General features: G+C 38.6%; 1 protein-coding gene across 1 annotated transcript; it reads left to right on the top strand.

Moving 5' to 3' along the window:
• Nucleotides 1-171: 171 nt before the first annotated feature.
• On the top strand, nt 172-11,574 carry ric3a (RIC3 acetylcholine receptor chaperone a). Its single transcript, XM_046033024.1, is given in 9 exon segments — nt 172-236; nt 4,207-4,294; nt 4,644-4,687; nt 6,598-6,815; nt 7,106-7,181; nt 7,494-7,590; nt 8,087-8,244; nt 8,431-8,723; nt 8,725-11,574. Coding segments are annotated over 7 exon segments (1,365 nt in total). The 5' UTR covers nt 172-236; nt 4,207-4,294; nt 4,644; the 3' UTR covers nt 9,205-11,574.
• The last annotated feature ends 1,423 nt before the right edge of the window (nt 11,575-12,997 follow it).

Genomic DNA, 12,997 nt, shown 5'->3' with positions numbered 1-12,997 from the left:
CGATCCGGCGGGGACTGGAAGGTTGGCAGATCTCTTAAAGGCGTGTTGATTGCAGGCAGAGGCCCTGGTGTGCTGATTGCGGATGTGCTTCAGGTGGGAAAGCCTGGAGCTCAGATTACCACGCCCACCAGCAGCCTCAGGGCAACAGGCAGGCCAGGGTCACGACCGGGGGTTTGTGACAGTCTTATTACTATTTGAACGATATCATTATCATGTGTCTTAAAATTACAAGCAAGGTAAGCACAATTGTTCATTTCAAATATCCACCCTGGACCAATGATTTTGTGTGCCCTGACATTCTTCACTTAGCTTAAATCTCCTTGATGTCTTTCTATAAGCACTACTTACACTAAGATTGTCCAAGTGTTTGAGAGGGGTAAAATGGGACTTTACCCATGTGATGCACTACAGGTTACTACTGAGAAGGCCTTAAGGGTCAACCTCATGATTTCTTGTACTTCTATCGGAATGGTTCTTAGACACCTTTTACTCTTTATCTAATTTTAGTTTCCTTGCATTTAAGAAACCCAAGGTTCATAGTGATGCTGAATTAATCAGCTAAAACCACCAGCTTATCCTGCATAAAATATACTTAATAGTCAAAAATACTTAATCAAGGCAACATACGTTATAAGAAGAGTTTTCTTGTTATCCTTTTATGAGCAAAAGCTAACTTTTTATAGATCATTAGACCATGCATGATTGCTGAAGTGACAGTACATGCATGAAGTGCTGTCCACTACTTTAACTTACTCAATAAGCAAAAGCAGCAAACTAGAATGGCATATAACACATCTTAACAAGTTTTAACTATTGTTCCCTAAGGCTCAGTTTCAGGACAATGAAATAACTTCATGCACCCACCACCCAGTCAGATGGTGGCTTGTCCTTTTTAAGAGCTGTACTAGACTTGTTGAACTTGAAGAGCAAGAAACCACTTGGGCATGCTGTTAGAAGCCTACATCTGTACTACATCAAAGTAACTATTATTTTATATCAGTACAGACCTCCGCCCTTTGAAAGTCTTTGCTATTGGTGGAAAACCATGACCAAGGGCTGTTAGGAAAGTAGTGTTCTCAAAACAGGGCCCAACGATGCAACCACAAAAGAAAAACAAAAGACCTGGAGGTGATAATGGTTACATCCAACAAAAAGTGAAGTCAGACTTCACTGGCGTACCAGCTAGCCTCCAAAGCTCCTCATAATAACCATTCATTTAGCAGATGGCTCCTCATTGTAAAGCATTCATAGCCTTTATGGGGTCTAACATGGGGAAACACAGTCTTTCTCAAGCACTTCCTTGAGAGGTGTATATATAATGCACTAAAAGCTTAAAAACAGTTCTACAGGTAGCTAATGACCGGATGAAAGAATGTGAGTGTTTGCTTTATACCTGATACATGTTTAGCTGATGCATCTGAACAAGCAAAAGGCAATAATGGGTTTTTCACCAATTTCAGAATACAGAGCATTACAGCATGCCAGGCGGAAAATGATAAATAGATACATAACAGGTTCCATCTTTAGCAAAGAAATGATTGCTTCAATCTTGAACACAACTGCATCACTTTTTTAACATGCTTGTCTAGGCAGGGGTTACCTTAAAAAGCCAGATTTTCTGCAGTGTTTGATAACAATGTGTGTGAGTTACTCTTTTATATTTCTGTTTCATTTGCATCAAGCTACAGTAAAAATTTAGCCATCCACTTGTGAATGTCTCGGAGATGGTTATGACGACAGTCAAATCCCTGTGGGTATTTGAGAATTGCATAATAGCTGGAGCTGCATACTATCTACATAATGAAGAACACTGATGGTATGTCTATGTAATACATGGCCTAAAGATGACATATAAATATAGAACAGAATTGGAGCTAGATATGACACCTGGGGAACTCCACAAAGCATCCAAATGGAGAAAAGCCTCTTCACAACATTTAATTAATATTTTTAAGTTGACGTGTCCACCCAATGCTTAAGAAGGATTGCATGATTAATAGTGCCAAATCAGAATTAGCAATAGCATCTGATTAATTACATAAAGTAAATTCAGTTACACTGTTAATGAGTCCTAAAACCTGATGTAATTTAATAAAAGGATAATCATCCATAGAAGCAACCTGCAATAAACATTTTCCAGAAGTGTGACCAGAATAGGGAGATTATTGGCATCGCAGAGCTGGTTCAAAGCATGTTGGACACAAGCTAGTTTAAATTAGCTTGTTGAAATAAATCAGTCATACATAAAATCGGAAAGACTTCAAGACTGACAACAAATACACACTCAAATTTTGCAATTACACAATTCTGTCCTAACTGTGTCATCCCAAAGACAGAAACTATGGCAGCTATGAATGAGGAGAGAAGTGATACCATGTAGAAAACAAGCAACTAGTAAAACATCAAAAGCCAACAACAATACGTACAACTGACATGGATCCATACTGGGTTGAGGTATGTAAAATGTGTGCATATATAGGTCACCCCAAGGAGGTATAAACAAAGCCTAAACACGTATAGTTGAATTTTAAAGCAGGATTTACTGGCCCAATCTAATCACGAGGACTTCAAAGGACATTTGATGGGTTGATCAAAATATTCTGACATATTTCATTCGGAAAACTTTGTGTTTGCATAGTTAACTATACACATCTCCAAGAATTCCTTTATTTTACTCCACTTCTCTTCATCCTTCAGCAGTGTGCCTAACACCTTTCTTATTCTGTTTGTGCAATTGGTTGCACAACAGCTCTTCGTCATTTTATCTGTGTTTTCAATGTTTTTTTGCCTCATGAATGCACAGTGGCAGATACTGGTTGTTGCCTGTTTGCCACTCGCGGGGAGTTACACAGGCAGAAATGAAATGTGAATTATACTCCTCTATCAAAGCAAGAACCCTTAGACCTAATCTTTGATCACATGTACGCCATCAATTATACGTCTGACCCCTGTACCAAGTGGGCATTTCTGAGGGTCTAACACATTGACCACTGTTTCAGAAAACCTTTAGCCTCTAGATAAATATTCTTTGGAAAATATATGTGGGATTCGTTATTTCTGCCCACCTGCTTGACATTGTGCATTTTGGTTTGAGCTTATGTGCCAAAATGGACTGCTGTACCTTTAAAATGGCAAAATATAACATAAATAATGCCACATGGTTTGTAAAAAATATCTACTATTCCAAACTCATGATAGTTATTCAAGTTAGCCTGCTTTCATCTAACTTTCAAACTTACACACATAAAAGACTGATGGCAGCAGGAGAATCCCATACAACTATCCTAACAACTATTATCCCAAAATATGTAATTAGAATAGGCCTACTGAATGTATAGGCTATATTTCTCTAACTAAATTTTTGCATTTGCCCCCTCCATATTTTTTTGATATTTTTTGCTAACTAGATCCATGTCATGTGGTCAATTCATTACTTGACTGTTGGGACTCTTGAGTGGGTAATCTCCTGTCTTCCTTCCATGCCACACATCTGTACCTGAGCCTGCACTGCCATCTGCTGCTCTTTGGTATAAAACACACACCAGAGGGTCTACAGAGTGGATGGGTTGATAGGTCATGTGCTGCATTTGAGTGCTCATCGTAAATACCTCATTTGTAAATGCATATTGTGTATTCAAGGCCTTAGAAAAAACACTACTCAATACAGTGTCATGATGGGTTATGTTTGGCATCTTCAGCAAGCTTGGTTTTAGCATTTAGAAATAAAGTTGCTATTTTAGAAAAAAAAACGTATCCCTCCTCCTCACTTTGCCAACATGACAAGTCCGATGAGAAATGTCAGCTAGTAGGAATTACAATGCCAACCCACAAGTATTCACCTGATCAGAATCAAAGGAGACTGGCACACCTGTGTGACACTTGCATCCTCATGTCAGCTTGTGTGTCATCAGTCTAACACTTTTATCATACCAGAATTACAACTAGCTGGCTGGGAGCTGTCATGAAGTTGCACAGTCGAATCCTACGTTGCCTCACATGTCAATCAGCAATGCACTGATCTGCCCAACACTGAACACTTCTCATTAAACCACCCAAAACACACAGTTACACAGTGAGCTGCCTTACCTTAAAACAGATACTTTCCCCTCACCAGTCTCTGGGCAAAAGCATCCATGGCTTTATTTAAATTCAGTGCTAAATAGCTTGGTCCGTCATGTTATTAAACTAATTTTGTAACCTTTTCAGAACGTTGGTTGAAATTGGGTTGGCATTTGCAGAAAGATGCGTCTTGACCCATGAACTCCAGGGGGAAAGGTGGCCTAAAGTATAGGTGGTGAGTTGATGCTGATTGGTATACCTAAGTAAGCAACCCCATCTATCTGCTAAATGTGGTTGCTGTAGGTTGTGTAGTTTCTGAAATCCAGATTAGGAAATAATAATATAAGAATAATGAATGCACTAGTCAATATTTCAAACAGCACTTGAAGGCAGCTGGTTTAATCTGGTCTAATCTGGGCAGGAACGTCACCAGATGAGAGATGACATCTGTGGATGCTAGCTTCACTGTTCAAGTGAAATAAACCAACGGCTGTCATTTCCTGAGACAAAATGTCTATAACAACTTGCCAGAAGGTTACTCTGATATCATGCTCTGTTCTCTGTGTTTCTCTCTTCCTGCCCAGAATGCTTTTACCCAGAGGAAAGAAGGAGATGGGGCAGCCTGAGGGTAAGGCAGCTTATCAGATCATCATCCATCAGAATGTCCATCTCCATCCTGTTCCATCTCCATGTCTTTTTTTGTTGCTGTTGTTGTTGTTGCCAGATGTTACTCTGGCTATACACCAGGCCTAGGGTCACTGCACACATGTTTATCATAATGTGAGTGTGTAACATTTATACATGCACATTTGCATATGTTTAAATATGTTTAGGCCTATTTATTTAAATAAATGTATACAATAAATTAAAATATACCTTTAAAAAAATAGCCTGTTGCCTATATTAAACACAGTAAAAATGAAATTACGGTAAAGGTGTGTTATTGTTATTATTTGATATTGATATTCTTTAAGCTGCAGCTGTGTTTGTAGATAATTCAGACCTAAAGATGGAAGTGGACACTTGGCATGAATTTAGAGGAATATTCTAATCACTCTGCTTGAACCTTACATTTCAGAGTATCCCATCATAGATCTGTTATGTCTTAAGCATATACTTTGCTTCTTTAAAAAAATGTCCCTATTCTCCATTAGAGGGTTTAACCAATGATAATAGTTTAATATGGTGGCACCCACATGCATTAAAAACAGAAAGATATTTTTGATCTCTGGAACCACAAAACAAATCTTTAAAACATTGTCCAGAAATGACACCAGCCATTTTCAGAGAAAGTTGACTCACTCTGAATAAAAACATTGTCAAGGATACTTCAAAATCAGGGCAACTCTGTTTTTTATATCACCTGCTATGTTAAAAAAAAATTATATAGTTCAAAAGTACAATACAAGTACAATTTAATTTTAAGTTTTACACCCTAGTAACATTTGCAGTGCTTTAGGCAAATTTCAAAAATGTAAATAGCAGAGAAATTATGATAACCAATACTGCAGGCCAAACACTGCATGTTATGCTAGCTAGTTAACTAGCTACCACTTCACTGCAGCCTGACTACAGGTCTGCCTGCTTATGCCGCATTGATTGTTACTGGTGGAACAGACATAAGCAAGCACATGTGATTGGTGCAAAGAGGCCCTGAGCGCAGCAAAAATGACTTTAAAGGAAATATTAGTATTTGCTTAATCCAACTAACATCTCACATTTTAGACACATTTTGTAGTACAAATTACAAAATAGTAACAATTTACTGTAAGGTTTCTTATTTGATCAAAAACACAAAAATATCCCCAACTATATTTCCTAAAGAAAATCAGTGTGAGAGCTGGCAGCTGTTACCTGCGGCTGCCTGCTAATACTGCCCAGCAATTTTTCAAATCCAGTAGGCCACCTACAGGTTAAAAAACTCATATGCCACAGACTTGCACAGCAGACAGACACATCTGTTCAAGGGCACTCCATGACCACAAATGGCTGGACACCACACATATGCTTGTTAATGTGTGACATCCAGTTCACCATTGAAGAATAAAATAAACACAGCAAACAACTACCCTTAAGAAAAACTGATGTCCATGTAAACAGTGATCAGACAATTATAACATTTAGAAAGACAGACAATATACACATGTAACACTAACTAATGCAGTTAGTGGGAACTGAACATAAGTTCAAACACCATAGAGCTGTGTGATATTTTGAAGCTGTGACCAATTAACACTCTGGTCCAAAGTGGGGCTTGAACATTTTCTGGCACTTTAAAGTAGTGCCTTTAAGGTTGATGTGCTACCAACTGTGGTATACACTCAGCCTGCCAATAATGGAAATAATGTTGGAGTGAGAGCTTACAGCTTTTACGCTAACAAAGAGCTCTCACAGATGTAATATCCTATATACCCCCACTACTTACATGATTAATTTCTGAAATTAGAAAAGAAGCATGTACCACCGGTTGATCGTGGGATGTGGGAAAAAATTGCTCTAATTTATTGATATTGACTAAATGATTTTTGTCTCCTCCAGTTGGGCCTGGGTTCTACCCTCCTGTGATGAATCAGCTGTCATTGCCAGTGGACCCAGAAAGGTGGGGTGTTGACCCATCTTACTCCATGACCCACAGTGCTGAGGCCATGGCCAAAATAAAAGGCATCGGACGAGGCAAAAAATACAACCTGATGGCTCAAGCGATACCCATATATGGCTTTGGGATTTTTCTTTACATCTTCTATATAATATATAAGGTAATTACTATATGACTGTCCTGCATGGTAGGTAGGGTATATACATATATATATATATATATGTGTATATATATGTATATACACACTTTGTATATGAATAAAAATCGTCATCATGCTGCTTTACACTATTCTATATTATGCTGTATGTCATGTAAATACAGCATAATGAGAAATGACACTGTGATCTCTGTGACATTAAATGGTAATTAAATGTACAGTACATATGTTTTAATTACAGATGATTATTGCTATGCTCCATTGCTCAAATGAAATCAGTTTCATGTTTACAGCTGACATGTAAGGGGAAGACTACTAAATCAGGAAACCACACTACAGTAACCAAAGCAAATGTGGAGAGTAAGATAAGTAAGTAGCTTCAGTGATTTAAGGTATTTGTGTGTGTAATTCCATTTCTGTTCTCGTTACATTTTAACAGCCCTAAGGTTCCTACTAACATAACTTAAGCTGTTTGTGGACAAATAGCAAAATACTTGTTGTTTTTGTGAAGGTTCAGTTCAATTCAATGTGTTAATAGCACTTTTGCCTACAGTTAACACTTAACACATGCTTGTGTGTCAACTTACATATAAATTTACACAGCTGCATTTGTTTACTGTTTGCATAGAAATGCAATTTATTTTGATATTAAAACAATGTTTTCTCTTTCAATTCTTGTAGTAACTGAGTATGAGTTTGCCATGCTTCAGGAGAGACTACTGCAAACAGAAAAGATGATGGAGAGGATTGTCTCTGCGAAGAGTCGTGGTTCTGGGAGGTAAGACTTATTTTTCTCTTGACATCCTACTGTTCACTGCCCATAGCACAGAAGAACCAGGAAAAATTACTTCATACTGGGATAACTCAGCATAGACCTTGCATGGAAATGAAAGGGCAAAAAAATTAAAGAGAAAATTATTCCATGGCTGGGAAGGCCACTGGCATATTTTACTTAACAGCTACTGCTACTACTTCATTTTAAAGTCATAAAATCACATAAATTGTCTAGAAAAATGAATTTATGTGTAAGGAAAGGGGGCATTATCTAGTTGTTAGTTTGTTGGAGAATGCTAAAGATGTATTAAGCAAATGAAAAAATTGAGACTCACAGCCTCAATAATATGGTCTAAGTGATTTACATTTTATTTACTTATTTACTTAATTTGGGCATCAGCTCACTCACTAAGGGGCTTGAGAAATCAAGAAGCCTCTGATTGATGTGCCATAGTCTTGCCTATTACTGACTCTGCTTACATATCTGTGTTGCTCTCTAGTGGCAGAAGGAGGAAGAGTAAAACTACAACATCAAAGAAGGAGGAGAAATTACTCAGGCAACTTAGACAGATCACACAGCTGATGCAAGAGAGCCGGTTGGAGGGAGCCTCCCCAGAGATGGAGGCTGAGGAGGTCCCCTACAGTGCAGACTGGGAAGGTACACGCCTAAATCTGAATCTCCAAGCACCTCACATCATTTTACATGAAGTACATTCGTTGCAGGTTTTAGTAGCAGATTTTGTCTCCAGGCTAATCAAATCCATTTTTAATTATAAGAAGCTGCTTCATACACCCAAACTCTCATACTGTATGTACTTATGTTTCTTTTTGTACACCAATGCAGGTTACCCAGAGGAGACCTACCCAGTGTATGATGAGTCCTATGACAGACCTAGATTTGACTCTATTATACTGGAGGTACCTCTTAACCAGCCCACCGCTGAGGCCCTGGCAGAGAGGATGGAGCAAGAGGAGGAGGAGATCATGGCAAGGAAACTATCCATAGTGCAAGAGGAGGAAGAAGAGGAAGAGGAGGAGGCAGGGGACAGAGGGGAAGAGGAGGATAAAGAGAAAGAAGTAGAGGAAGTAGAGGAAGACACAGAGGAGGAGGAGGAGGAGGAGGAGGAGGAGGGGGGGGGAGGAGGAGGAGGAGGAGGAGGAGGAGGAGGAAGCAGAGAAAAGGCTCTTACTCAGCCTTCCTTTATCCCAGCCTGCCATGGACAGAAAGCAGGAGAGACTTGGTTTAGAGGTGAGCAAAGAGCTACAGTGTCACAATGGAGGGAAGAAGCAAATAAGCTTTTGTGACCACAGAGATGTGTTCCACTACCCTAAAGAGGATACTTGTGAAGAGGAGGGAGACGAGAAGGAAGACGAGGTGGAGGAAGACGATGAGGGGACAGAGGCAGAAGAGGAGGATGAAGGTGATGAAGATGATCCAGTGATGGAGGCAGAGAGCCTGCAGTTCAGTTGTGAGGGTTGTCCCAACCCAGAGGAAGAAGCAGAGGAGGGTGACGAAGAGCATTTGTCAATGTCAGTACCAGCAGGGGGTGACGGTCGTATCGTGACTAAAGAAGTCGGGGTAAGTGGGCTGAGGATGCGGAACAGGAGGGAGACGTAAAGGACTTTTCCAATTACCTAAAATGAGTTGTTAACCATACAGTGTACTCAGTGTTCCTCAAATTGTGCATTGTTTATTACTGATCCCTTATATGTGTAAAACAGAACTCAAGCTAAACTGAAACATGCAAAGCTGCTCTGAAGGGATACTTTTATACAAATAATAATAGGTCTCCTTTTACAACATCAATGTGGTAAAAGCCTCTTATGCGTGTATTTACAAAATCAGCATTGAAGCAGTAACAATTGTATTTTTGCATTCAGAGCACATACCATATCTCCTTTTTCTGGTATAACAAATTTGGAACATTAACTTTTTTCACACTAATTACAGGCTGTTGCAGGCCCTGCACAATCATAGTTCACCCGCACAGGTGTTTTCACTAAATCACCTCTTTTTAGGCCAGGTGAAATGTGTACAAAAGGTGCTTGATTGACATATCACCATCTCCCTCTTTTTACACCTGTTAAAGCGGGATAATACTTACACTTAATCATTCTTATTGGTGTGTTGTGAATGGTGACCTCACATAATTCCCTGCATAGGTCCAATCAGTTAGGTTAATTAGAAACACCTGTGTGGGCGTGCGGAGCCTTTAAAACCATTTAAAGAAGTGAAGAGTATTGATGAAGTTACTGACTGATTATTAGCTTTTTGTTGTGAGAACAGTCAACAGTCAAATCAAGTAATTTTGTGTGTCCACTGAATGTTTGCATTATTTATCATCAGATTACTTTTATATGATGTTATTACTTTTGAATCAGAAAATGTGTCCATGTTTGACAGAAGCCATGGGTGCTCGTGGTAGGAGAATTGAATTGAGAATAGAATTGAGGCTTTGCTGCAAATGAAATGAGTGCAGTGCCTGACAATATCATGCAATATCTGGCACCACCAGGTGGTCCAGTGTGGTTCTGCTCCTGGGGATGCTCCCTGTTGCGGTAATGCAGCACACCAGATTATAATACACAGCAACACGATAAATAACATCCAGAGAACATTGTAAATAAACCCACAGCAAGAATTATCATAGAAATAACAACTGTCTAGTGTACACACAAACAAAGTAGAAGCATAGCAGGTGGAGGCTGCGCTGGAGGAGGCTTTTGCAAATTGATAGCAGCAGTAAATAGCAGCAAAGCTCCTGTCAATACACAGAGTGTTGTGAGCATGGGTATTTATAAATACAAATCAGTGCAGGAACATGGGAGGGATGTGGTAAGATAGATCTCAGCTGTCACAGCAGCACAACTTCAACTTCAGGTGCCCTGCCAACATGAAGTCATTAGCTGTTTCTCACGTTGCTGCCTCTAGTGATTGATGTGATGAAGTTACACATTATTAAACGCTGTAGGGAAATCCATCTTCTGCACTTTTAACTGTGTAGGAGCAGCAAAACTGCCACAGCACAGGGGGCAGTGTCTAACTTCAGTAGTGAGGCAACTGTGTGCTAAGGTCAAAGGAAATGAAGTGTTTCAATATTACTGGAACGAAACGTTACACTTGTCATTTATCAGACAAATGTAATGACAACAGTCTCGATCTTTCAATAGAATTCTGTTTAAAGATTGAGGTTGTTAAATCAACATAGAGCACAAGAGCCATGCATCAGTTTGCTGTGTTTCTCTACAAGACAGAGTACAGGAAAACACTTTACTTCACTGAAACAGTTTGGCAGCCCCATTAGCACACGTCTTTCTCAACAACCTCTAGTGTTCTTGCAGCTGACGTCAAACATGCCCCTTTGACCAGAATACCAGTTTTGTGATGACACTGTGGACATTTTGATTTGTCATAAACCGGTGTAACTAATAATAACAATGGCTGCAAACCATTCCAGAGCATGTTAGTCTACAGCTAAATCTCAGTCTCAGAGGAATAGAGATACTTATTGATGAGTGGGTGTAATGATCAAGCAGCAATCCCCATGGTGTGTTTTCAATGCATTATCATCTCAGACATCTCTGTAATGTTGGAACTGTGTAGTACCAAACAACGGACCCTGTTTATAAATCACACTGCCACTCCTGAAGAATTTGTAGGCAAGGTTGTAGGTAAGCCAAGTATTGTATTTTAGTAGCCAAGCAACCTTTTTTTTGTTCACACTGCCTCACATAATAAAGACAGCATTGCTTGCCAACTTCAAATGAAGCATTTAAGTGTGGATTTTATGTTGTTATATCTTCATGTGGCAATAGATTTCAGCATTAGGAAGTGCAAGTGTAGCTCAGATCAAGGTGACTAATACCAATTTTCTGGAACTGGACTTGATTAGTGAAAAGAGAATGTATGTTCACTGGGACCTTGTTTTGAAAGAGGAGTAAATTTTAAAAGACAGAATTAAATTAATAAACATGTCATTCAAAAGAGTACAGTAAGTTTGTTGGGATTTTTTGAGAGAACAGAATGCATATGACTTAATGAAGTTTTATTTTTTTTTTCCATGATCAAAGGACTGTGAGGACCACCACAGTAAATTGTACACCATTTACTGTACATTACAACTAGGGCACCAAAAACAGAAAGTGAAAGAACCTTTGGTTCCTGGACACATGTATGAAAAGCAGATTTTACAGCAAGAGTATCAACAATTTTAAAATAGAAATTTAAAATAGTTAGAACACAGTTAAGTACAAGAATATCACATTTGATAAAGATTTTCTCATTACCCACAGTAATAATAGCGGTATCAGAGATTGTTCTTTGCCTTCATTCAGCATTTTTTAAAGTTCATAAAATACAAAATACTATCAGATATTTGAGAAAGGATACTTCCCCATAAGGAGCAAGAGGAATAATATTTTGAGTAAAAACGTGAACAGCAATAAACCACGTGATATAGAAACTTACAGCCAGTCAGATGAGGAATGTACCAAACTCCACTCTAGTGGAGCATAAAATTAATCAGAGATGTAAAGAGCAAGACATGAATTATAAGTGTTGAAGCTGTGTCAGATTCACACTGTTACTGTGTGTTTGTTGGCAGTAAGTCAATCTGTGATTCGGTTTATTTTTTTCCAAGCAGGAGACATCAGAAGATATAAGCACACCGTAAGCCTGAGTGCCTTGGATATTATATCTACTGCCTGATGTATAGTAAAATGTAAATAATTAGTCACCTCTTCGGTGTAATGTGTTGTAGACCGATAATTTAAATATATCTGGAAAATCCCTAAAATGTTGTCCAGTGATGTGCACTTTGGATATTTTCCAAACTCCAGCTACAACTTTAATCAGTCTAAATGAACCCCGCACTTGACAAATAAATTCAGTGTAGCTACAGAGAAATATCTCCAATGCATCTGAAGACAGTAAGGATAGCAAAGACCAATTCAGGCTCAGCTCATTTTATGGTCAAAGCGTAACACTGGAATTAGTCTTCAAAGGCACAGTTAAGTATGTACAGCTATATCTCATCCACTACAGACTTCAAAGTAAAGTGCACCATCATCCTATACATTCACATACATGACACTGTGACACAATATTGTATATAGTACACAGCACAGTGTAACATACCTTTGCCCTGTTCATGTCCATCGCTAATTGTTTTGTGTGGATACAAGAGATATTCTTTCTTGTGATGCTAATTTATGTGCTTGCAGCACCATGGAGCCTTGATTTTTGCAAATGATAACAGAAAACAAAATAAACATGTAATAAATACATAAATAACAAAATAAATATATAGTGATGTGCATGTAATTCTTAATTCAGTAACTATATAAGCAATAGTCATGCTTGAGGAAAAGTGTGACATTGTGTTTTTTGTGTTGCAGATTACATAAAATCC

This window comes from Micropterus dolomieu, linkage group LG20 (genome assembly GCF_021292245.1).
Source record: "Micropterus dolomieu isolate WLL.071019.BEF.003 ecotype Adirondacks linkage group LG20, ASM2129224v1, whole genome shotgun sequence".
NCBI classification, from domain to species: domain Eukaryota; kingdom Metazoa; phylum Chordata; class Actinopteri; order Centrarchiformes; family Centrarchidae; genus Micropterus; species Micropterus dolomieu.
This window is presented reverse-complemented; position numbering and strand designations above follow the sequence as displayed.